A 23,194-nucleotide genomic window follows, 5' to 3' on the forward strand; every position below is an offset into this window, starting at 1 on the left:
AACTTGTTTGTATATGCTTCAAGATTGCATACGCTAAAAATCGCAAAAAACAAACATTCAGAGATCAAGTAACAAGACAAAACTTTTCAACGGTTATCAACAAAAAATCACGATTTAACGGTTATTGTAACTCTGATTTTGATGATTTTTTACAAGTACACTCCTTGACCCTATATGAATACAATGAATGAATTTGATCTTCAATGTAAAATATTTACACTAGTGGATACCACAAATTCTTATGTCATGATGATCGATGAAAATTGAGGATTTTGTAAAAGGAATATATGCAAGCTTTGAGTTTCATTGGCAAGGTTTAAATTTTTGAGAAAGGCTTCACAACCTTGAAAACAAAAACTCTTTCATTTTGCATATCCTTGCACATTTAATATTTTGTAATAGGCTAGTAGTGTATGGATGTTTGTTTATTAGGCTCTTATTTTCAAGTGTAGATGTAGTACTTAAACGACAAATGTGCTTTAATGTTTTGAAGTAATATTTATGTGGCATTGTGTGGTATGTGAAAATTTAAGAAAAAAATACATTTTTCTTAACGGGTCATAGAGAGTCATAACGGGTTGGGGTAAAGTGACCCGACCTGTTAAGGACCTGTTAAGATAACGGGTGTGACACGACACGGCCCATTAATATAACAGGTGTTACACGAACACGGCAGACACGACCCGTTTGCCAGGCATAGTCACAAGCAAAACAAGATTTTATTGAAGACCTTGATTACACGCATTCGTGTAGAGGAAGAGGCAAGAGGACAAGATGTTATCATGCAAGACAATGGTAATTCTATCAAGATTAATTTAATTTCGTCAAACAATAACTTGCCTAAAAATAATTTTCCTAAAGTTGTTCTTTTTCAACCTAAGAAGACAAATATGAATAATAATTGCTCACTAAATTTATTTAATCATGTATTTATAGTAATAAATAAATTCTATAGGCAATTGGATTTCATCTCCATAAGACTTACACTACAAGTCAAAGCTCAGAATTCAATCCAATCAAGGAATCTATATTTCGCTAGCCTACTCAACTTGAGGTTCTTAACCTCCTGCATCTCCTACGCGTAGCATGATAGGTGTGCGACCATTTGTGGAGCAAAAAATAATTCAGAAAATCTTGAAGCTGACACATACTTTTATTCACTAATAACGGGAATGCCATCATTTATTGGCAAGACCCACATTCATTTAACACGTAATTCTAATCACCAATAAGCCCTGAGTTGTTGACTACAATTTGTTCAAACTCCTCACCTGACAAGGAGATACAACAAGAAGATTAAAACAGAATTAATAACTAATTTCTATCGGGATTAATAGAGCAAAGTAGAGCACCATATCAAATTCTTGGTTAATTCGATACCCAATTTCAAAGCGTTGTGACAACTAGGTTGAGATTTCAAGGCATCACTAGCAATTAAAACTGATTCCTCATTCTCTATGGTTTTACTTGTACGATGTTACAAGTGTTTCAACCATTGATCTTAATTTTAAACTTAAGATCTAATAGTTAAAAGTAATAGAGTATCGTTGCTGATTCAAATAATTTTAAGTTATGTTTCGGTCTCTGGCTCGGCTAAACACACTTTCATCAAAATGTTTTGACCTAATTGGGACGAAAGAAAAGAATAAAAGGTCAATATCATGTAAAACTGACGTCTTCAAAAGACGGGTTTTAGGGCAAGTTAGTATCATGGTCTAGTGGTATTCCTCTCCATTTATAAATGAGAGATCTTAGATTTGATTCTTGATAAGGGCAAATTTGAATTACATTATTGCTAGCCTATTGTGAAGCTTGCCCCCCTTCCCCCCACCCCTTTAAAGCAACTCCACCCTGTCCAAAATGAGCTGGCCAATAGCTTATTTTTAAGCCTAGCACCCCCAAAAACCCACTCCACCCCATCCAATTAGTTGGCCCAAACTGGAAGCCAACTTTGAGCCCAGCACAAAATAAACTGACCCAAAAACTAGGCCATGTGACTTCAGGCTGACGTCAGCATGATGTCAGCCATGTGAAATAATTTTTTTTTGCGGCTAGCGCGTGGGTGCAGATTCCGGACTTAAAAAAAAAAAAGTCAAAAATCTTACTGTTGGCCACGTCTCCACTTTTGGGCTATTGGATTTCAATCTTTTTAAAATCCAATGGTCCAGATTAATTAACTTACTAATATTTAAAAAAAATTGTAAAAATTGTTTAAAAATACAGCAAAAATAAAACTAATTATATATATATATATATATATATAAATACCTAACTATCTTCCACAAATATTGTACTTTTAGATAATGACACGTGGCATGACAAAATTGGTTAAAAATCCTATCCGAAATTAAAATAAAATTAATAATAGTTTAATACGAGTTGACTAGGCTATTCAGTTTAGAGATGGAAATGTACTTTTTTTTTTCTTTTTCCCGAAGATACATTTATATTAAAGATGAATAGAAATGTTTACATCCTTAGCAAAAATGTTAAACAAAGATTCTGGGCCAATACAATCCCAGACAAAAGCTCGACCCTCCTTAAAAACAAACTTAGCCACCTAATGAGCAGCACGGTTACTCTCCCTAGACACAAAAGCAAACGTCACTGACGTCAACCTTCGTGCTAGAAGCTCAATGAAGAATGCATTCAAGACTAAAGTCACGAGACACTTCCTTCCTAGGCATCTGGATAATCACCTTAGCATCAGATTCGATAATCACGTTAGCAAGCCCATTGTCAATGCAAGCCAGCAAGGCATCACTATTCATTGCAGTCAATGATTGAAGAAACTCTTGCCTACGGAGATTTTTAGGGGTGGAATTGCTTTTAGTTTAGATAATATCCTTTATTAAAAAAATAAAAAATAAACAAGGTTCTAGGTAAAGCATATCTGTATTAACCCCCATCCAATGTTGTATAAACAGAACGAATATGAGGGGAGCAAGAACATGGATTACAGTCGCCGGCAATACGGCGGGTTCTTGAATAGCTACCAAGTAAGAAAATTAAGACACTGCCAAAGGAAATCCCCTCTAACCTCTAAAACTGTGAAAAATCGTAATCTAAACCTGTAATGTACATCAGCGCTTGGGCAATGATCGGGAAGAACCCTATAGAAAACCGAGAAACGAAAATACACCACATCTCAACAGCAGCCAAACCTGTCCGTTTCTTTCACTCCCTCTGATGAGGTATCGGTCATTGTGATTTGGAAGAGAGTTGTACGTCAATTTGAAAATCATCCTCATCCAAGCCAGGAGGAGATAATGGTGGAACTGCCAACGGGTGAGAGGCATCGTCAGTGAATTCCAAGACCCTTCTTGCAGTTGCTTGAGAATCTATTAGTTTACCAATCTTTCTAGAAGTAATTGCCCCAGACGTTGATTCCCTAGAGGAGTTGCTACTCTCAACCAATGACAAAAACTGATTTTTTGAGAGATTTGTTTGTGCAGCTGATGCAATTACCAAGCTGAAAACACCCGATTCCCTTAATCCTTGAATGATGACCTGAAACAGAATGAAATCAAGTCAGGAGTCCAACCTCACAGCAATTGTATCATCTCACAATTAGTTACCATATTGATTGAACCAAGAAAGAAAAGCAAGGCAAGCCGCCATGGTATAGAACTAACCATCGGTGCATAAATCCGAGTCAAGATGCCCTTCCTTTGAAGTTTTAAGTTTAGAGTTTTGTCAGTCCACACAATGTGTTCCCGGTACCTAAATCACAGAAGGGACTTTAAGACTAGGAACCTAAACAAATTTCAACTTTGAGACCTACTTACATCCGACTCTCAAGGATTTCCAACAATTTCTTGTTAGAAGAAATCCTTTTCTTTGTAGGAGTGGAGAGACAATTGTTACTAAGCAAAAGCTAGAAACCCCACATTGAAGTGATCAACGTAACTTAATGCCTAAATGTTTCTGCACCGCCACATAACAAGGATAAGAAAATCTATTGGTGATTGTGATAATAACTATTACCAGCTAAGCATTTCCTCCTCTGTTGCAGTGGAAGCAATTATGAATGCCTGCAAAAGATGAGAGGAAGAAGTGTAAGCATGACAAATCAAATTTAACCAACTGTCGAGACAACTGCGCTGAAAAGAAAATCTAATATCGGAAATACGGCGACACCTCAAAGACTTTCTCGTCCCTCAGACTTCAACAAAATTTGTTTTCATGAATTACACTTTTACAATAATAAAAACCATACAAAAATAAAATAGGAGGTAGTCCTGGGACATCTCCAACAAATCTTCAAATATTACCACAACAATAACGAGCTTAATAAATTTACAATCATAACAAATGTAATATCAAGGTTAGTCGTCAAACATAATAAATGTATATTCGACCAAAAAACAAATATATATATCAAGATTAAATTAGATGGTAAAATGTCAAGGGGGAAAAGTAGAATAATATACGAGGCAACAAAGAACATAATAAGAACACAGGTTTAAGAAGTTCAGAACTCACAGCTCTGTCAAATTCCAACATGAAACATCTTTTAACATCGTCCTTGGTAGGCTTGCAACCACACCGATCACGTCTAGAGGTCAAATCAGAAAATTTGGGATACGTATAATGCAGAACAGCAGCCTCATCCAATTTGATCTCACTATAAAATATCATAAGGATGAAGGCTAAGTAAATACATATAACCAAGGAGAACACTAGTAATCAACTACAAGCAGAAGGACTGTTTACAATGCTCGTAAATTGGGAATATACTGGAATGATTAGTCAATTGCAAAAGGACAGAAGTATTATATAGACGCATGTTTAAAAGGTTGATAAAATATTTTAGATAGAATAGCCATACTTTGGCGTCTTCATATAATTGTGCCATCTGTGTGCACCATTAGGGCGAAGGTGATCTTGAATTCGAGCAGCTGATTTCCCATTTCCATATGTTAGAAAGTAGTTTGGGTTGCCCCGAGTTGCTTCTTTATAATTTCCAAAATATACATCCTTTGGAAGATGGTCATAGTTTTTCTTGAACATTGACACCTACAAGAACATAAACGATAAATGATAATGGTCAGCAAAAATTTGTTGTGTTCTTTTTTCATAAAAGCAAATAATGTAATGATTCCACAAAATTGATTCACTTTCTCTTCATGAGCATTTGAAATTATTTACAGTAATTATACCTCACTGAAAGGTTCCTTGATATCGTCATGCTCTACACTACTTTCCTGAAGAAACACAAGCAGATGTCACCATAAATTAAACTTATTCTCATATTAGTGTCAATGGTAAATTTAAAAAAGCAAATAGACTAGAAGTCTGATCAACTATAATTTCTTGAAATCAATAAAATGCATCATTAGTAAAAAGACCAAAATCCACATTCAGGGGCGCAGTCTAGCTTTAGACAGTAAAGCGTAGCATTCCTCTACAGAATGAATATTGAACTTGTCTTTACAGTTGGAGTTCAAACTTCAAACAATGGAAGACGGCCACTCTTTGCTGTATACCCTAAAAACCCATATGACAAAAAATGTGTGGAAAAAAACTATATCTAGATAATCACTTACATAATTTGGAAAGATAACAATATCAACATTTCCAGGTACATCGGACAACAACTGTCTCAAAGAGTACTCATGAGTGCCTGCTGGATATATTAGCTCATCAGTGTCAAGATGGATGATCCAATCCATGCCAGCTTCCTAAAATAGTAGAAGGAAATGTTACAAACTATATCAAGCTGGAAAAAGAAGAAATTGTGCTGTGTGCAATGAAAGAAAAAACTTCATACCCTTGCCATGACAATAGCCATCTCCATGTTAAGGGACTGCTTCACAAACAACTCATAATTACACGGCTTATAGAAGAAGCTAGACAACCAAGTCTCGTTCCAAATCCGGCTAAGTAAACAAAACAAAAGGCATAAATAAACCATCAGATCATGGTAGTAAGAGTATGAGAGAACTGCAGGACTGTCTTTTTTCATTAAATTGAATTTTTCTCTTGACAAAAAAGTGCTCTAATCTAAGCTTATTTATTCATTCGTCAAAAAATTGTGGAAGAGGAGTCCGTTCCGTACATTTGACAGACCATCTTGAAAGTAAAGTTCTTTATCTTACATTTACCCATTCTAGAGGGGAATCAAAGATATAAAACAGCCTAGTGAAAATGAAAGAGTACCAACCTTTTAGCTTGCTGCTCCTCCAATTCCTTTGTCCTGTATATAACCTTCACTCCCTATAACACGGGTGTTGTATCGCATGAGAACTTGGCAAACCAAAACTAAAAAGAAACTAAGCTTATAGACATCAACTGAGTTTTGTTCACTGGTAATATATTTAAGTGAAGCATTGAACTAGAACTCACCGGAATGGTTTCTAAAACTTTAGATACTTTAGGGGATGCAGCCTTCCCTTCCACGAAAAGGAAAAAGTTTGTTACTCCAATAACCTTATGATAAAAGATCCATGGCAAAGTTTGCTCTAAACCAGCTGAAGTGCTTGTTTGAATGGATATCTGGCACACACAAAAATACAGACGGGTCGTGAGATGGCTCCAATGCCATGGTTGTATAAATTTATAAACATACATCATGGCAATCAATGCAAAATCAAAGATCTAAGACCAATTGGAAACACGATTCCATATCATTTATACAAATAGCAAACTGGAAAATCCACGACACACATAAAACCTAATGCACCCGTGACATAAAATTCTACTTGAACATTTTTTTCCGGTTTTCCTTCAATGTAAAATGATCGGTGTTGTTCCTTTAAATTTAGTTCAATTCGTGCTTCCATCCACAAGTCATAACGCCAATATTTACTAGTTCATCAGTCGTAACATTGCCTCTTCATGTACCGATGCCTAGTACAACTTTAAATCACATCATGAAACCAGAAAATCGCCGTAGAATTTAGACATTGACAACTAAATAATAGAATCCAATCATATTTAAAAAGATATGGCACAATGACATGGTTTAATCAGAAATGACAATGTAAATGCCAAAACAACCAAAAGAGTAATCTACTACAGAACAAATCCCCAAGCATAGATTCTCAGAGCCAATCAGATCCCAAGATCCAAACACAATCAATCAAATCAAATCCAAAACACTATCAATCAAATTTCGACAAACACCAATCGCAATAAAAAAATCAAATCAAATCGAACACGCACACACAGACCTTGGGCCTCAGATCGGAGGCGTAATCGAACTTCCAATCCTTGTAGTAAGGGAAGGCGGGGGAGTGGCTCCGACCCAGAACATCGACACAGTCAGAACCCGAAGAACGTAAAGCCTGGCGTTGAGGCCCACCCGTCTGGACCATCCCAATCATGCCGGGGAACTCGTGGCGGTCAGGCGACCACCGGGTAACGGGGTCATTGAGGCCGCCCCGCCACTGGAGAACGAAGGCGAAGGCGGCGAGAGTCAGGGGGAGGACAGTGAGGAGCAGGAGGAGGCGGGAGGCGAAGGTCTGGAAGGAAGAAGAAGATGCAAACGACGAGGACGAGGAGGAAGACGAGGTGGGTCTGGAGGAAGAGTAGAGACCCGCCATGGGAGGTTGACGAGAGAGGGACAGGAGAGAGATGACGTCTCTGGTCTGTGCATATATATATTTAACGGCTAAATTGTGTATGTATAGAGAGAGATAGAGAGAAGGGGGGAGGAGAGAGAGAGTTTTGAATTGTAATTTGGAACCGAAGGGGAGGAAAGGGAGTTGGAAATCCCTCCGGAAAGACAGACAGACTGACAGACTTTTTGTTGTTTGCGTCGACAATGTACTGCCGGCCTTCACAGTTTTTTTTTTTTAATTTTTTTGGAAAGGTTTCTTTTCTTATATTTTTCCCTTTTACAAAGCTACCAACACAAAATACCTTCAAGTTAATATATTTTCGATACAATATTAAAATAATACGTTTTCTATTTAATATTGATACATTCTTTAGAGTGTTTTTGTCAAAGAGACCTAATTTTGGTTGTTGTATCTGTAAAAGGGCCTAATTTCTCAAGATTAAAACAATTGGGTGCGAAAATCACTTCTCATTTCAAAATGCAATATTTCTCTAAGTATTGTAAGTACGTTTAATTTGAGCTATTTTTTATGTGTTTAATTTGAACTATAAATAGTAATTGTCACATGCTATATGTGTTCATACGCCCTCTAGAACTCGGTTTTAATTTCATTTTATTCTTTGTAACTCAAAAGTCGTCACTTCACTTCCTGAGACTCATCATGCTCTCCATTTGCCCCATGGGACTCGATTTTGATTCAGTTTTGCTTTCTGAAACTTGAAAGTCGTCTATATAAAACTCAAAATTCATTCCACATTATCTTAGATCTATTAATTTCTTATGTGGGTTTGATTTGGGTGTGTTAAGCCAATCAATTTTTTTTTTTTCATCTCTTCAATTGCTTTTAAACTTAATATTCTTTAATTGTTGAATGTTAACACATAATGGAGATTTATAATAAAATTTATTGCTTGTGTGACATAGTCCTATTGGGTATTGGGTCCCACACATGTTCAGGAAAAAGAAAGAGCTCACAAGTCAAAGTGGAACGAATTTTAAGTTTCAATAAATAAAGTGTTGTCTTTTGAGCTACATGAACAAATAATATCAAAATAAAGTGTTAGAGGACGTAGCTAAAAATAAGCCCTAAACTTAACCTTTGCATCGAACTTTCTTGCTGTTACAAATAACACGTGGTCATTATATACACAGAAAAGCAAGACTTTTAATGCTTCGGGCTAGAAATTAAAGGAGGAAAATAAAAAATAATATAATTTCAATGCATTAAATGTCTTTTTATTTTGTATAAAAAATGACAGGACACTTGTCAAATTGAGAAATTTCATTTGCAAAGGTTAATGTAAGCATTTCTCTTATTCGAAAACTTACTTGGGTCTCTTACTCATCAGACTCATCTTCGTGTAGAGCATTATATCTTTATTTAAGATAAAAAATGAATCAATCGTTTTGTTATTTTCATTCAATACATAAGTGTCAAAACAAAGTCGGGTTGTCAGAATTTTTAGCTAAAGCTTAGGACGCGTTTGTTTGGTTTCGTTAGAATTCATTGGACTGGACTGAGACCGTGTTTGGAAGCGCTTGGACTGGACTAAGTCGGGCTCGTGCCGACTAAGTCCTTCGCTAGCTGATCTTAGCTAAGCCCCTCGAAAACTACGGGATTGCTAATCCCGTCTCCACCACCAACATCCCGCGAACCCAGTCATCAAAATCCAGCCTTTTTGCCGATCTCCATCGTCATGCCAACCCAACCCCCTATTTGCTTCCCGACGAACCGACGAAGGAACACTTAATCAATATGCGGAAATGGGTTCTCCATTTTCGTCGATTGAACTAGAATTAGACCCATAAAACGGAGATAACGGTCACCGCCTGAAGAACTTTGGATCCGAAAACGATATTCGCAATTTGAGATCCCTCTGCTACCTGTAGCTCCTGCGCCAAGCGCTTCCTTGGAGGTGAAATAAAATGAGTACAAGGGGCGAGAGGGGAGAGGAGACAGTGGTACAGATGTGAAACGGTAGAAAAAGGAAGGGGGAGGAGGAGACAGTGGGTGAAGTAAAAAAATGAGATTTTAAAAAAATGAGAGATATAGTTATCGGAGAAGACGATGAATCTAGCACAAATGGAAAATGATAAAGAAATAATAAATTATTAATTGATATAGATTAAATTAATAATCAATTTTTAATAGATATAGATTAAATAATATAATATTATAATTCGGTTTTTTAGTCTGATATTTCATCAAACGCTTTACTAAATCAATTCAGCTTAATTTATTATAAATCAGTTCAGTTTAGTCCTTAAAATTAATTCAGTCCAAAATAGTCTGATACAATAAACGCATCATTAATGTCGATAACCATTTGGTCCAGTAACATATGTCAAAATTTAGAATTCAGTTATTTAATAAAATGTAAACAAAAATGGTCAGTATTCTCTAGAGCTTTTGGAAAGAGGAAAAGAAAAAGTAATTACTTTATATTCAGCGTTTTTTTCTCTCTTTAGACAAAAGAAAGAGACGGGGGTTGTACTTAGGCATTGCTCCCAAGAGACCACATATCACGTGTTATGTATTTAAAAGCGACTCCTTCGTGCACTAATTACAAAAGCAAAAGTGTTATTATTGAAGGTGACTCTAAATTCTTGATCTAAATTCAAAAGTGTTATGTTAAATAAGAACTAAAGTAATAAAAATATTTTAATTTGATAAATAATGGGTTAAATTAATTTGATAAAAATTGAGGATATTTTTGTCATTGTATCTTTATTTAATGAAGATTTTTCATAAAATGATTAAAATGATTAATGGTGGACGATCTTACGGACCACTAGTATTGATTTCAAATTTCAATAACCAAAGTGAAGAGTTATGCCAATCTCAATGATCAATTTGCATAAAAAGCTAATCCAAATGAATAATGTTAAGGAAACCAAAATTTAAAACTAAATTTGCAAATCAAAATTCGTAATCTCCAATCTCAACGTACTTATAAGAAAGCAAATACAATAGCCAACGTTCTTGCCAATTTACTTTTTATTTTTATTTTTTTTAAATGAAAAGATGATAATGAATTAAAACAAACGAACTAACTAAAATTTTGGTGGTTGAATTACAATAGTAATCTTACTTTTTAAACTCGCACAAATCAATTAGAAAGAATCAAGACTCTTAGATTAGCCCTTAACTGCAAAGTAGAAGGATCTTGCAAACCGAAACATAAATACGATCATGCTTGTATTTGTTGAGGTGGGAACATGAGAGAGAATGATAGGAGGGTGAGAGTACCAAATTTGGTATGCCTAGCTGTGCCTGCTACCATTTATGAGCTCTCTGTATTGCTTAAGCAAATTACATATCAGGGTAGCAATCCTCGCCATTGAAATTGCCATATGTGTTTGTAAATTGTACTTATCGTCCCCACCTACTGTTCTACAAAAACCGACATTGAAGAGAGAAGGCGGCTACTCTAAAAAATGGTGGCTACGCTGGAATGAGGATTCATCTCTAAATCATCTTTTGAATCTTTTAATTGTGTCTGTTTATTGCTTATTATGAAGTCAAAAATAATTTTAAATTTTTTTATTTAAAATTGAAGACAAACAGTAACTGAAAAAAAACTAACCACATGATGTATGATGAACGTACACGATTAAAAAATCTCTAAGATTTAAAAAGGATCCGGAGAGAATTCTCACTTGTTACACTAGGACTGGATCGAAACTGTTCTAATGGTGTCTGGCCACGAATCCTACTCAAGAATTATTCCAAAACTTAAACGTGCACGCCAACTTTTTTACAGTTTGACTTTGAAACTCATTTTCCAGCTTCAGAAGCAAGCGGTCCTTTATTACGGTATAAAAAAGTAATCGAGTCTTTGTACGACGATGTAAATTCGAACTTCATCGGTGGTTAATTTAATATTTAATCTAATAAAATTTATTATTTGACAAAAAAAAATCAAATAAAAGAGTTTGGCTTCAAACTACTCAACTTTTTATCCCTTAGTTGATAACAAGGGAAAAAATAAAGGAAAAAAAATGATTTGAAAAGTTTTAGTTTTAATAAAAAATCATGTTATAAATTTTGTTTAATAATTAGTACAAGGCCCATATTAAAGTAGTCCAACTAAAAATGGTCCAACTATAATAAATTATGATTTGTCGATTTTATCTCTAACTTTTTTAGGTTGAGTTCCAGATTTTCATTGTTAATGGAGTTCATCGTTGTTTTGCAGACCTTATTTTTCTTTAAAACAAAAATATAGATCCTCATGCTATATTTGAAATGTGATTGTCGTTATTATTCATAGTGTATTTGAAATACTGTTTTTCAATTTTTCTTCATCAGTGAAGTTCATCGTTTGTTTCTCTAGAAAATAAATTTGAGATCTGCATGCTATTCAATAATAATGATAAGTCACTGTTTCTAGACTATAAAAATAAACTGTCTTCAAATTTTAAGCAACACTGTTTCTGGAATTTAAGTCACTTTACTTCTTGAATCCGAGTCGCTCTTTCTAGATCCAAATGAAATAGACACACTGTTTCTTAAATGTTAGCTAGAAAAGAAATAGTGAAATTCACTGTATTTGGATTCCAAGCAAATTAAGCACCTTGTTTCTTAAATATAATCAATTGATGCATGAAAGGAAAAAAAAGTCAAAAGTTAAAACATAGACTGTTTTTGGAATCTAAGTCATTGTTTCTGAAATTTAAGTCACTGTTTCTGGATTTTGGTTCTTTTCATTCCAGATACAGTGTTTATTTGTGCGAGACAAAACAAACATTGTATTTGATTTTTTTTTCCAGAAATAGTGTTATGTTTTGGGTTCTCCAGAAACAGCTTTATGTTTTTTTTTTTTTTCCGACACTTTTTCATTAATTTCCGCCATTAAACTTCTTTGAACTTGTGTTCGGCAGCTTTGTTCCAATGAATGCTTCCTTTTTCAACTTTGATTTGGTTGTTTTAGAAATGGAGGAATTCGATTTAGTTGTTTTTGCCACGCCGACACAAGCCATGGTCACGTTAATTCTTGAGCCCATAAAATCAATCCACACTTGATAGTTAATTCCATTGTTGAGCTTCAACTCGTTGAAATCTTGATCAAGTCTGCCACTCCAATACCCAGTGGTGCTCAAAGCATTAGACATAAGAGAGTTGATGTCCAAACCAACATGGTTGTCATTAGGATCCCGAAACTCTTGGTTTTCGAAGACATCAAACTCAACACCGAAGATGTTTTTGGGGTTGTTGTTTTTGGAGAAGTTGAAAAAACCCAAGTGCTGTGCGGAGCTTGCACCGCTAAAGCCAGATAAGGGTGAGAAGATGATGGTTTTTTATTAAACTTTAAACCCTTTTGGTTAAATAACATTTTGGGATGGTTTTTGGTTAAATATTTGTTGGCCCAAGTCCTTTTCATTAAAGCTCCCAAAAAATAATAATGTTTCCTTAACACTATGTTTGGGTGAAGAAATTTAAGATTACTAAGGAATTTAAAAATGACAGAAATTGAAATGACGAGATTTTATTTTCTAGAATTTGTAAATTTTCTTGTTTGGTTAACCTAAAAGAACAATGGAATTGAATACAGAATTTGTTATTTTTAAACTCTCAATCATAGAAATTGAGAAATGACATCTATTTACATGGAATTTGAACTTGGGATTTGGAGGTCCCAAATTCCAAGTTTTTTTTCCATGCGGAAATTCTAAATTTCTATGCTTATGAATCCAAACAAGAGAATTGATGCCTGTTAATTTATAAATTCTGACTTTTACCAAAATTCCATGTTTATTTCCCTCATCCAAACATAGTGTAATTCTATCATGACAGTATGCGTACATACGGTTCATTCCGGCACTGTTAAACAAGACATTATATGATTATATCACGCAAGGACTGCCAAAAGAACAGAACAAATTTTCTTTATGGTACAGCACTAAGGGGTAATACAAACAGTTACTGGTACAAAACGGAAACGTAGTTTAAGAATGTTGGGGTAGTTTAAGAATGTTTTGATTGAAAAATATTGGAATCATCTCTTCAACAGCTTCAGTACATCTCCGACCAAATGCAGCGATCCCGTTACAAGAACCTGCACATCCACAATAAGCATTCAACATGTATGCATTTCTACCATCATCCAGACTATTCCCACTTACAAGAACATAATTTTATGGCTCCGTGGTTTCAGTAATCGAACAATGGCCATTGCGTATAATATCACAATGCACATCATTCAGTATATCTGTCTAGCAGCCTATTCAAAAGTTACCAAATAATTCTGAAGGACGACGCTACATATGGAGAACTTATGTGGGACTGTATGTGACTGAACTATGAGAGATTGCTTTTGTTTCATGTTTCTAAGAGCGGTCTGATCCCTTATTTGATCAGACCGCTCTTGGTGTTCAAACTAGTCATTAATGGTCTAGGTTGGGATAGGTTTGGCTTTTGGAGTTATCTCCAAGAAGGGTCGTCACCCCCTTTATACGCCTTGCTGCTTCATCTAAGTAGGCTTGTACGATTTAATCTTATATCTATATCGGTCATACATGACACCTTATTTTTGTACAATGATATAGCCTCTTTCTTATAGGAATTCAAGCTGAAAAGAAAAAGGCTTCATCTAGTTACTGAAAGAACGACATTTAACCTACATGAATACGTTCACTAAGATGCATGAATCCCTATTTAGATCCTTTTAAATTCCAATATTAATTCCACGGTCTGCTGGTTTATCTATACGAAGCAAATGGTAAAGCTTTATGCGCTCAATGAAAGTATAAGTTTCAGCCAGGAATTTACCTGGATTCTAACAGAAGGGTTATGTTTTACACAATCCCGGAGCCAACTTATTGCCAATGGCAGTGAAGGGATTACAGCACTGTGGGAAAAACGATTATCTACAGGACTGCAATGAGAAGCATCCTCATAAAGAAACTCATAAGGTAAAACTTTTGCAGCATCAATCTCTAGTTCTGCATCCATAACAATGTCGACTTCTGCATCCGAGCAGAAAAAACATTGTATTGGTGCTGGATGTATCTAACATAGTAAAAGTAAACCAAAATATACACGTAGAATATATACATAAATGCTTTCATTATTATCTGGTATGTAATATTCCAATAACATGCAATATAAAGGAAGCCAAAGTATATACCCTTCCCATGAATCATCTTCTCCCAAAATCTCTGGATCTTGAATTGCCAAGACAGGTCTCGGCTAAAGTTTTCAGGAATGACCTGAGGCAGCAGAAGTAACTTTGCTATAACTTGACATACTTGGGACGAAAAGGGCCTTTGAGAAATCAATACCTGAGCAAAAAATTGCAACACGTCGTGAAGGCATCGGTGTCAGATCTACCATAGATCAATATCCTTGAAAAAAAAGGCATAAAAATGAATAAGCAATAAAATGAACAAAAATGAAACTTTGTTTACATGACGTTATTCTCAGAATTTCAAATGACCACCTCTGATCTTGACTCTGTTTAATTGGATATTTAAAGTTAACAGATGTACGCTCTTTAAATGTTTAAATTATTGTAGTACTTTAGGATACTGATATCATATGTAAGGTCTAGAAAGGAGACCGGCAATTGCCTGTTTCTTTTGCCCCATCCCCAACTCTGCCGACAAGTTCACACAACATTCCCTTTATAAAGGAAAAGACACCAGTTGACACCCATACCTCAGAACTTTTTGAAGAAACAAAAAGGTAGAATTGAATCGACCAACTAAATGTTTTTGAATCTGCAATACCTGAGGAAGCACATGTATTTACAAGCTGCGGAAGCAGTGCTTGAGGGTCTCTAACCTCCATGCAATTGAATAAAAGAATCTATAAGGCATGAGAATTATGTATAAGAACCGAATTATTAGATCAAACATAGTCTAACTGTAAACAGGAATCCATGAGTAGGTTAAATAAGCCATTAACTGAGACACAGGTCACAAAAAGCTGTCCGGGAACACATCAAGACATCTACCACTTAAAGCAAATTGCAATCTGTAGTGGTTTTACCTGCTTTGATGTTTCATAAGGCTCCTCCATTTTCCCTGATCCATATTGGATGTGATCATTCCCCAAAACCTGCTCTGCATTTTCAACCCTCAAACGAGACGATGTTTTCTGGTTTCCTTTGACAGCAGTAGAGAACCATCTGCCACAAACCTCCATGCTCTCAGGACTGTGAGCTCCATCCAAGTAGAAAATTAGATCTCCAGAAGAACTTTCAGGCTCTTTTGATGAGTTGTAGGACTTCAAAGAAGTATCATAAACAATCTGAGCTCTCCCAGAAAGATGCGCTGTTGAAAGACCTCTACGAAATGGCTCTGGTAAATCACCTTCCAGGATTTCCTGTTTTCTGAATAGTTTTTCCCAATTCCCGGTTCTTTGAAGCCAACATTTAGAAAGGGCAACTGGCAAGACCGGCGTTAATGGACTGGTGGTCACCAGACAAGCTAAGCTTAAAACCATCCATCTTTTCACAGTCAAGTGGTGGCACTACTCCCAATGGAACCTGCAATTGGTAAGGACGGGTCAAAAGGCAATCCAGCAGACAATCCATAATTTCTTCTTGGCGTGAGCACGTGCACCTAATGAAGCTTTAGTTATTGACCTAGGAAAAAACCTAGCAGAATAGTGGCATTGATCAGGCCTAGCTGAACACTTAAGGATGACAAACAACTTTCAACCTAGTACAGGCTTCTTGAAGGAACAGACTTCATGCGTGCAGTGTAACATGTCTTCATTTGACAAACATTACCCAATTTGCATTTCATCTCAAATTTGGGATAACGAGAACAGTTATATCCATTAAGAACTGCATTCATGAGGTCAGTGTTTATTTATTTCAATGTATTAAGACACTCTTATACATGTTAACAAGATCTGAAAGCTGTAGTATCAAATGCAGATACTGGATTTGTAGATAAAATTGATACAATTTATGTCAAAAAAAAAAAAAAAAATCCGAAGGAAAAGAAAAAAATCATAATCTCAATCTATAATTGGGGTGCGTGCTTGTCCATACGAGCAGGCCATTATAAAAGGCTTTTGGAGGTATGTCATCAATGATCAGAGGAATATGGTGAATCACAATGATCTGAGGAACAATATATACACAAGTGCACATACTTGTGTATCATGTGCACATTATAAGAGTATGTATCTGTTTACGCACATGTTCAAATTATGACCTCTACTCAATGGAATTGGGAAAGATGACTTACTGCTAATCCTTCAGCCACCTCATGTATAACATCCATTGCTTCAGGAAGTTGAGGTACCACAAATGCAGGAATATGAGGCTTCAGTGCAGGGAAGACATCAACCCAATTCAGACAATATAGAAACTGTGAATTTGTATAATCAAAACGGAAATATTGCGATAAATTACTCATATCAAAGAAATCATATCCATGATAGTTTGAGTTAATAATGTAGGAGATTTATACCTTGAATATTCCAGCCTTTTGAGAGGCTATCTGCCCAAGTGTATTTCCTGCATAATATTACAATTCTTCCTAATTTTAGCTCGAAATATCAAAAGTCCTCATAGCTCCATAATAATGCTAGAAATGAAGAAAATTCAAAAGAGAAAACTTAATGGCTGATAAGTGGTTGTCAGAAATGGATATCATATAATTATAACTATCAGAAACCAAAATCTGAAAAAATTAAGTTGTTGAGTCACAAAGGTGCACCCAATGCTTCTATGTGGTCCATCCCCAGTGAAGTTATCCCACAAACGACAGGTTTGTTGATCTGCACGATTTACCACAATAAGTATTTCCATCTGTCCACTTATATATTTACAGTTCTTTCAGCAAAAAAGTACACAGAATGCTAAAGTTTCATTTATAAAATGTGAATTGGGCTTCCAAAAGAAAACAAAACAGTTTGAAATTTGAACCCACTTCAAAAAAGTTGTAGTTCCAATGTTCCATAGAGCATACCACATTTGTTGAATCTCTTTTTCCCCCAAGACCAACTTCAATAATAGCAACATCAACCTATAAAAAAAGTACCGTTCTCAGTCACGATTAATCAGAAAAAGAGAACAAACAAAAATTGATGTATCAAAAATAATATTCATGATTTATGATTTGATGTCAAATAGCACCGAATAAGTCAAAGAGAAACTATTAGCTACCACTAATTGCAACAGATTGTTAATTTAACAGTGATTCCGAAGGTTTAACAGGAAGAAAAAATAGATATAACAATATAAATAAAGCTAAGGGGAAGAAAAACAGCTCCCCCATGGAAGCCTGCACAACAACTGGTAATCAAATGTGGACTATATGAGCACAACTAGAAAAAATTTATTCCGGAAACAAGGTTACCAGATTCAAACATCAGGACGCAGGATTTAGTACTATGTTCATCGACCCAAGATCTTAAGCTAGTATCCTAATATGAATTAGTGCGACAGTACATATCAAGCGTCACATAGAGCACACAAATACAAAATTGATACAGAATAGGGACAGTACAAATATAGACATAGGGTACATTGCTTGAAAAGCTTAAGAAGTGAGGGAATGCAAGGATGATCGGAGATCGGTGGCTACAATGACGGTGGAACGGCCAATTCCAAAGGAAGAAAAACACCATCCAGCAGGCATAAATGAAAACCAGTCTAGAGCTTTGGATTTCAATATTTTGAGTATAGAGATTCATTACAACTACATGCAATATATAAGGGAAAAAACAGGCGAGGAACCAAAACACAAAAACCGGGGAAAAGGAACTCCTTGCAGCAGCAATCAGCCTAATTCCAAAATGGGATGCTTTCAGTGGAATTAAGGGCCTATGAATAACCTGTTCACAGATAAATATTTTGAAAGCCAATAAAGTGAGGAACTGAAATAATGGAGGCATTGGCAGGTCCTCTGTAACCTTTTCCTGCAAATTCAAGCTTCAAAAATCAACAAACTGGGATTTATAAGTTGGGATTTTATACATAAAGCATTATTTTCATAAAGTATTTAGTATGTTATCAAGCAATAAAAAAATAACGAAAGACCATCTGATGCATATGCAACCTATTAAATCACAAGTCCCAACACATATGTATGGACATTTTTCTCCACCAATTTGAACAAATATAATACATATCAAGGCTCTCAGTCTAGTGAAAACGTTATGCAGGGAACGACAAACCCAACAAAGAAAAGCAAAACTTCAAATTAAAAGTGATCAGAAAACCCAAAACATCTTGAGTTTTGATGTATATGACCAGTACTATCTAAAGTGATTACCCGACTACCAGCAGGTTCAAGAACACTACTGAAATGGACGACATCCATTCATGCGGTGCTGATGAACCCCGCTGCGGTATGACCGTATGAGATTGAACAGAAACTCTTTTACAATAACAATTAGGAATATTATGTGATTAACACTATCTATGTGCATTACGGAACCACTATATCATCCGTTCATGGAGGTGCTGATGAACCAAGCTTGGTATTAGATTTCAGTAATAACTTTTTACAATTTGGAAGAATACCTCCAGCTGACTCCAACAACTCCAAAAATATGGCAGAAACCTATCTTCAGTTATGTCCAACCTACACATGCAATTTAACATTACACTCAGACCCAAAAGTTACATTGACAGTCAATGTTCAATCAGACAAGTATCTTCAATTCAATAAAACAAGTGCAACTGTAAAAACATGACAAATCCTAAGGTTAATTTTGGCCATCGAGTTCTATTAACAGTCAATGGAGAGAGAGAGAGAGAGAGAGAGAGAGAGAGAGAGAGAGAGAGAGAGAGATAAGGTCAAGTCTAACGTATCCATAAATAATTTAGCCATACAGTTAATGTTGATGTTAAAATACCAACCCATTGATCCGAAATCTTTCTCTCACATCAATCAAGTGAGGAGAAGTGAACAGTCCCGTTCGAAAACCACACTCCCGTAGAATAGCCTCACAAAGCGTGCATGTTGAACCCTTAAATGTGAAAGCCCAAAAGAACAACAGAAAGAGTGAGAAAGAGAGAGAGCTATTGTGTGTTCTTCAATAACCTTAGACATATTATACTGCATTTCGAAGTATACAAATATGCACATCTGGTGAGGCCTTCATTAATATGTTTTTCAATCTTTGGATCAGACATGGTTGATGCATCTCGGCTGTTCATATCTGATCCTGACAAGTAATAAAACATGTTCTTCTTGAAGGACCTTATTAGCAAGTGACATTGGGCTCATTGACAATACTAGGTTGATATCATAATTAATTAATTAGAAGTTGAGAAGCTTCTAAAAGCTTTAGTCTGATTTATCGAGAATATATGGATCATTGTTTAAAAGGAAAACACCTTGCCCTTCGTTCCAGCTACATGAATTATCCTGAGTCCATCTATCTTTTCCTCCAAGCCTAATATCTGTAAAGAAACCAAGAATTCTGCATTTCAATCCATAAGCATGAAATTAAAAATTTAAGAGCAATACATGTCACTACAAAGATGCTACTGATATACCACCAACACTCCCAGTCATGTAAGTCTAATTTATGTTATAATTACTCGGACTATGCTGGTCTAAATGTATTGTGTCAGTATGCTACCTTGAGATATATCGACATCCTTTCCAATTTCCCATATTTACCACCTACGGATAATGTATCTCCGCGCTTTTTATGTGTAATCAGGGAGGAAAGTGCTTCCATGGCAGATTCATATGAAGATGTAATAGGTAAGTCATCTGAGTACTCCTTGGCAACCACATTGGTTTGCATATGTTCCATAACTTGATATGATATTGTTGTAGATGTATTACCTAAACAATAAGCCAGGAAAGAAAATCAACTCAAGTCTCTTCAATCCTGCAGAAATAGGACTTTTCAAACAATGAGGTTGTAAATTTTTAACGGATGACAAAACAACTAAGGGTATCCAATTCCGAGATTTCACCCATAGATTGGGATTATCACACATGATCTGAGTTGAGGAACCTCCAAATCACAGCGTTTCAGCTTAACTTGTCAAAATCATTGATCTTAGATTATATGTAATATGAGAAATTCTGAACATCCAGTTTGCCTGGAAATAAACTTACCACGTCTATTGAGATGACTTGTGCCTATAATATCTGGCACGTGACTTGCGCTCCATGTTCTATTGTTAAACAAGCAATGACTTCGGTCATGGAAGTGTGAAACACCAAATAGATCACACTTCAGGTGAGTGTGTGAATAGGCATTCATCAGGGAGCATCATCCCTGAAAAACAAAATAAATTTTAAGTTACGGTACTAAAAGAAATAAAATCATGTGACAAGCTCACAGAACACATTAGGCTGTGTAACGATGGGCCAAAGAAAAATATCTTTCCATATCTCATACAAGCCACGGTAACACAGCCTTGTCGATTATCACCTACCCCCGATCCAATTGTGTAGTTCCCTTTTTCTTTTTTCTTTTCTGTAAACAATCCCTCAACCAAGTTAAACTCCCCAGTTTAAGACGAACATGCAAACCCAATTTTCTAATTATGTGTAGAATGCAGAAATGATAAGTGCGGAGTTATAGATTTACATTGGACCTCTCCTTGGGTTATATATATTCATTTGAGAGAATTTGATCAAATAATCTTCTTCTTTTGTATTGATTCTTACAGTATCATAACAATTTATCATCCTTAAGGTGTATGAGCAAAAGCTGATTCCAAGGAAAACTTTCCCTCAAAAAATTTAGAAATCGGGTAGTCCGTCTTTAAGTATACGAATTAATGACATTTCCAAAACCAATTACTTCTCTTTCAAATCCTAGCCTATAGCCGACAGCATACTTTTGCAATTGAGTTAAGCAGGTAACAACAACCATGTTTCAATGTTTAAAAGAGGGTAAATTATGAACTCAATAACCACATTTGCCTTCCCACAAAGCAGCAAATAAAACCAGATAGCCCATTATTCTCCTTGTTCTTCTCCATTTTCTTTTTAAAAAATGGCAAAATTTGGACAGGAGATTATAAAAAAACAAAGTATTCCCACAAAACTCATGCTTTTCGTTTCTGTTCTAAATCAATATGTTTGCATTTGAGAGAGAGAGAGAGAGAGAGAGACTGACAGAGGAAATGAGCGCAGGACGAGGAGGCATGGTTGCGTCGTGAGTAGGAGGAGATTCGGCGCCGCTTCTCGTGGAGGTGTGTCCGCGCCTTCCGAGGCTAGCTAGTCGGAACTCCTTATAAACGCAATCTTTGTTCCTTTTTCTTTGCGAGTCTCTGACCAACCACAACCAACCCTCTGGGCCCCAGCCTCGCGTGTCACCTACAAAAGTAAAAAACCAGTACTTTAAACAGCGCCAAGAGCTAATCAGTTAGTCGTTTACAACGACGATTGTTGTTTATGCTATAATCTAAATTCATCTTTTTTTGGATCATCATTAGAAGATCAACCATATAAAAACTCATAAAGTAATACTTTAAACGGCGTTAAGGGCTAATTAGTAGGTAATTTAATACGACAATTGTTTATACTTAAATTATAATAATTGTAGATTATTATAATTTAAATTCATATTTTTTAAGGTTGTCATTAGAAAATCAACCATATAAAAACTCACTAAAATTGAAAATCATTTACTTATTTAACTGTTATGACCAAGATTTTAAAAAACGTTAGGCACTAGTTGGGCAGCGAGCTGGAGCCTAGCGCTTAAACGGCTAGGCGGGGCTAGGCAAGCGCCTAGGCGGACCAGACGGATTTAACTAATTCCATTATATTTCATGTAAATAAGTGTATGTTTATACTTAAAATATATATAATTTCATCATAAACTACAAAATAGAATGACATATATATATATATATTATGAAATATTGGTACATAATGAAAACATGGGGAACAAACATATAATGTGTGCTTATTTAAGTATTCGACAAATCTCTTACAATTTATTGAAAATAAAATAAAATGCAAAATGAAAGTTATCTATTTTTTGCCTAAGTGAGTCGATGCCTAGGCGGGTTCGGACGGGTGCCTAGACGGGTTTGGGCGGGTGCTTAGGCGGTGTAGGCAGGCGCCTCAGTAGGTCTGTGGGCCCTTTCTTAATTTTCAAACACCTAGGCATTAATCGGGACGGTGACTAGGCGCCTAGCGCCTAGGCGGAGATTTTTAGAACAGTGGTTATGACTTGCTAAAAAGACAAACAGTATGGTTAGTAAACAATGAAATGTTTACAATAATATTAAAAAAATCATTTAGTTATTTAAGTGAATTTTACCAAGATGACCTAAAAATAAAGAGTTTGGTTGATAAGATTACTTGTTGGATTTTTTTTTTTTTGGAAGAAGGGTAAATTCATTTCCAACAACACATAATTACAATTTACAAGAAGGGAGGTCCAACTACAATATACACACATTCAAAATATGGACCACCAAAGGAAAAAGAGAAGCCCAAAAACAGACTTTTGAGCCCAAACAAAACACCGAAACAACCTAACAGCTTCCAACCAACGTTATCGTTGGTATACCACTTTCCACCTAATATAAACTAACATCCCCTGAAAACCTCTAAAATCCAGCCATACACAGCCCCATACATGGATGAGAATAAGACTCCAAATTTCATCTGAGAGCACAACATCATTCTAGGGCTAGGAGCGGGCTGGGCCGGGCACAAATTTGGAGGACCTGA

The 23,194-nt window shown here is 35.7% G+C and overlaps 2 protein-coding genes across 2 annotated transcripts; both read right to left on the reverse strand.

Annotated features, from left to right (window-relative positions):
* Positions 1-2,876: 2,876 nt before the first annotated feature.
* Positions 2,877-7,551, reverse strand: LOC125468261 (glycosyltransferase-like At3g57200). The gene is made up of 11 exons (XM_048576546.1): positions 7,176-7,551; positions 6,349-6,498; positions 6,167-6,219; positions 5,774-5,882; positions 5,550-5,684; positions 5,163-5,207; positions 4,832-5,019; positions 4,486-4,627; positions 3,988-4,034; positions 3,636-3,723; positions 2,877-3,510 (listed from the first exon to the last, which is right to left on the reverse strand). Exons 1-11 carry the CDS (start codon positions 7,545-7,547, stop codon positions 3,202-3,204), a joined length of 1,638 nt encoding a protein of 545 aa, XP_048432503.1. The 5' UTR covers positions 7,548-7,551; the 3' UTR covers positions 2,877-3,201.
* A 5,838-nt stretch (positions 7,552-13,389) lies between these two features.
* On the reverse strand, positions 13,390-21,842 carry LOC125473531 (folylpolyglutamate synthase-like). The gene is given in 18 exon segments (XM_048576443.1): positions 13,390-13,623; positions 14,337-14,533; positions 14,695-14,776; positions 14,778-14,848; positions 15,296-15,374; positions 15,558-15,956; positions 15,958-16,056; positions 16,769-16,846; positions 16,994-17,040; positions 17,243-17,303; positions 17,495-17,551; positions 18,363-18,446; positions 19,054-19,114; positions 19,393-19,502; positions 19,873-19,938; positions 20,121-20,332; positions 20,612-20,774; positions 21,624-21,842. Coding segments are annotated over 17 exon segments (1,911 nt in total). The 5' UTR covers positions 20,760-20,774; positions 21,624-21,842; the 3' UTR covers positions 13,390-13,563.
* Between the last annotated feature and the right edge of the window lie 1,352 nt (positions 21,843-23,194).

This window comes from the organism of the source record quoted next, unplaced genomic scaffold (genome assembly GCF_019419815.1).
Source record: "Pyrus x bretschneideri cultivar Hongxiangsu unplaced genomic scaffold, Pyrus_bretschneideri_v1 Contig9, whole genome shotgun sequence".
NCBI classification, from domain to species: Eukaryota; Viridiplantae; Streptophyta; class Magnoliopsida; order Rosales; family Rosaceae; genus Pyrus; species Pyrus x bretschneideri.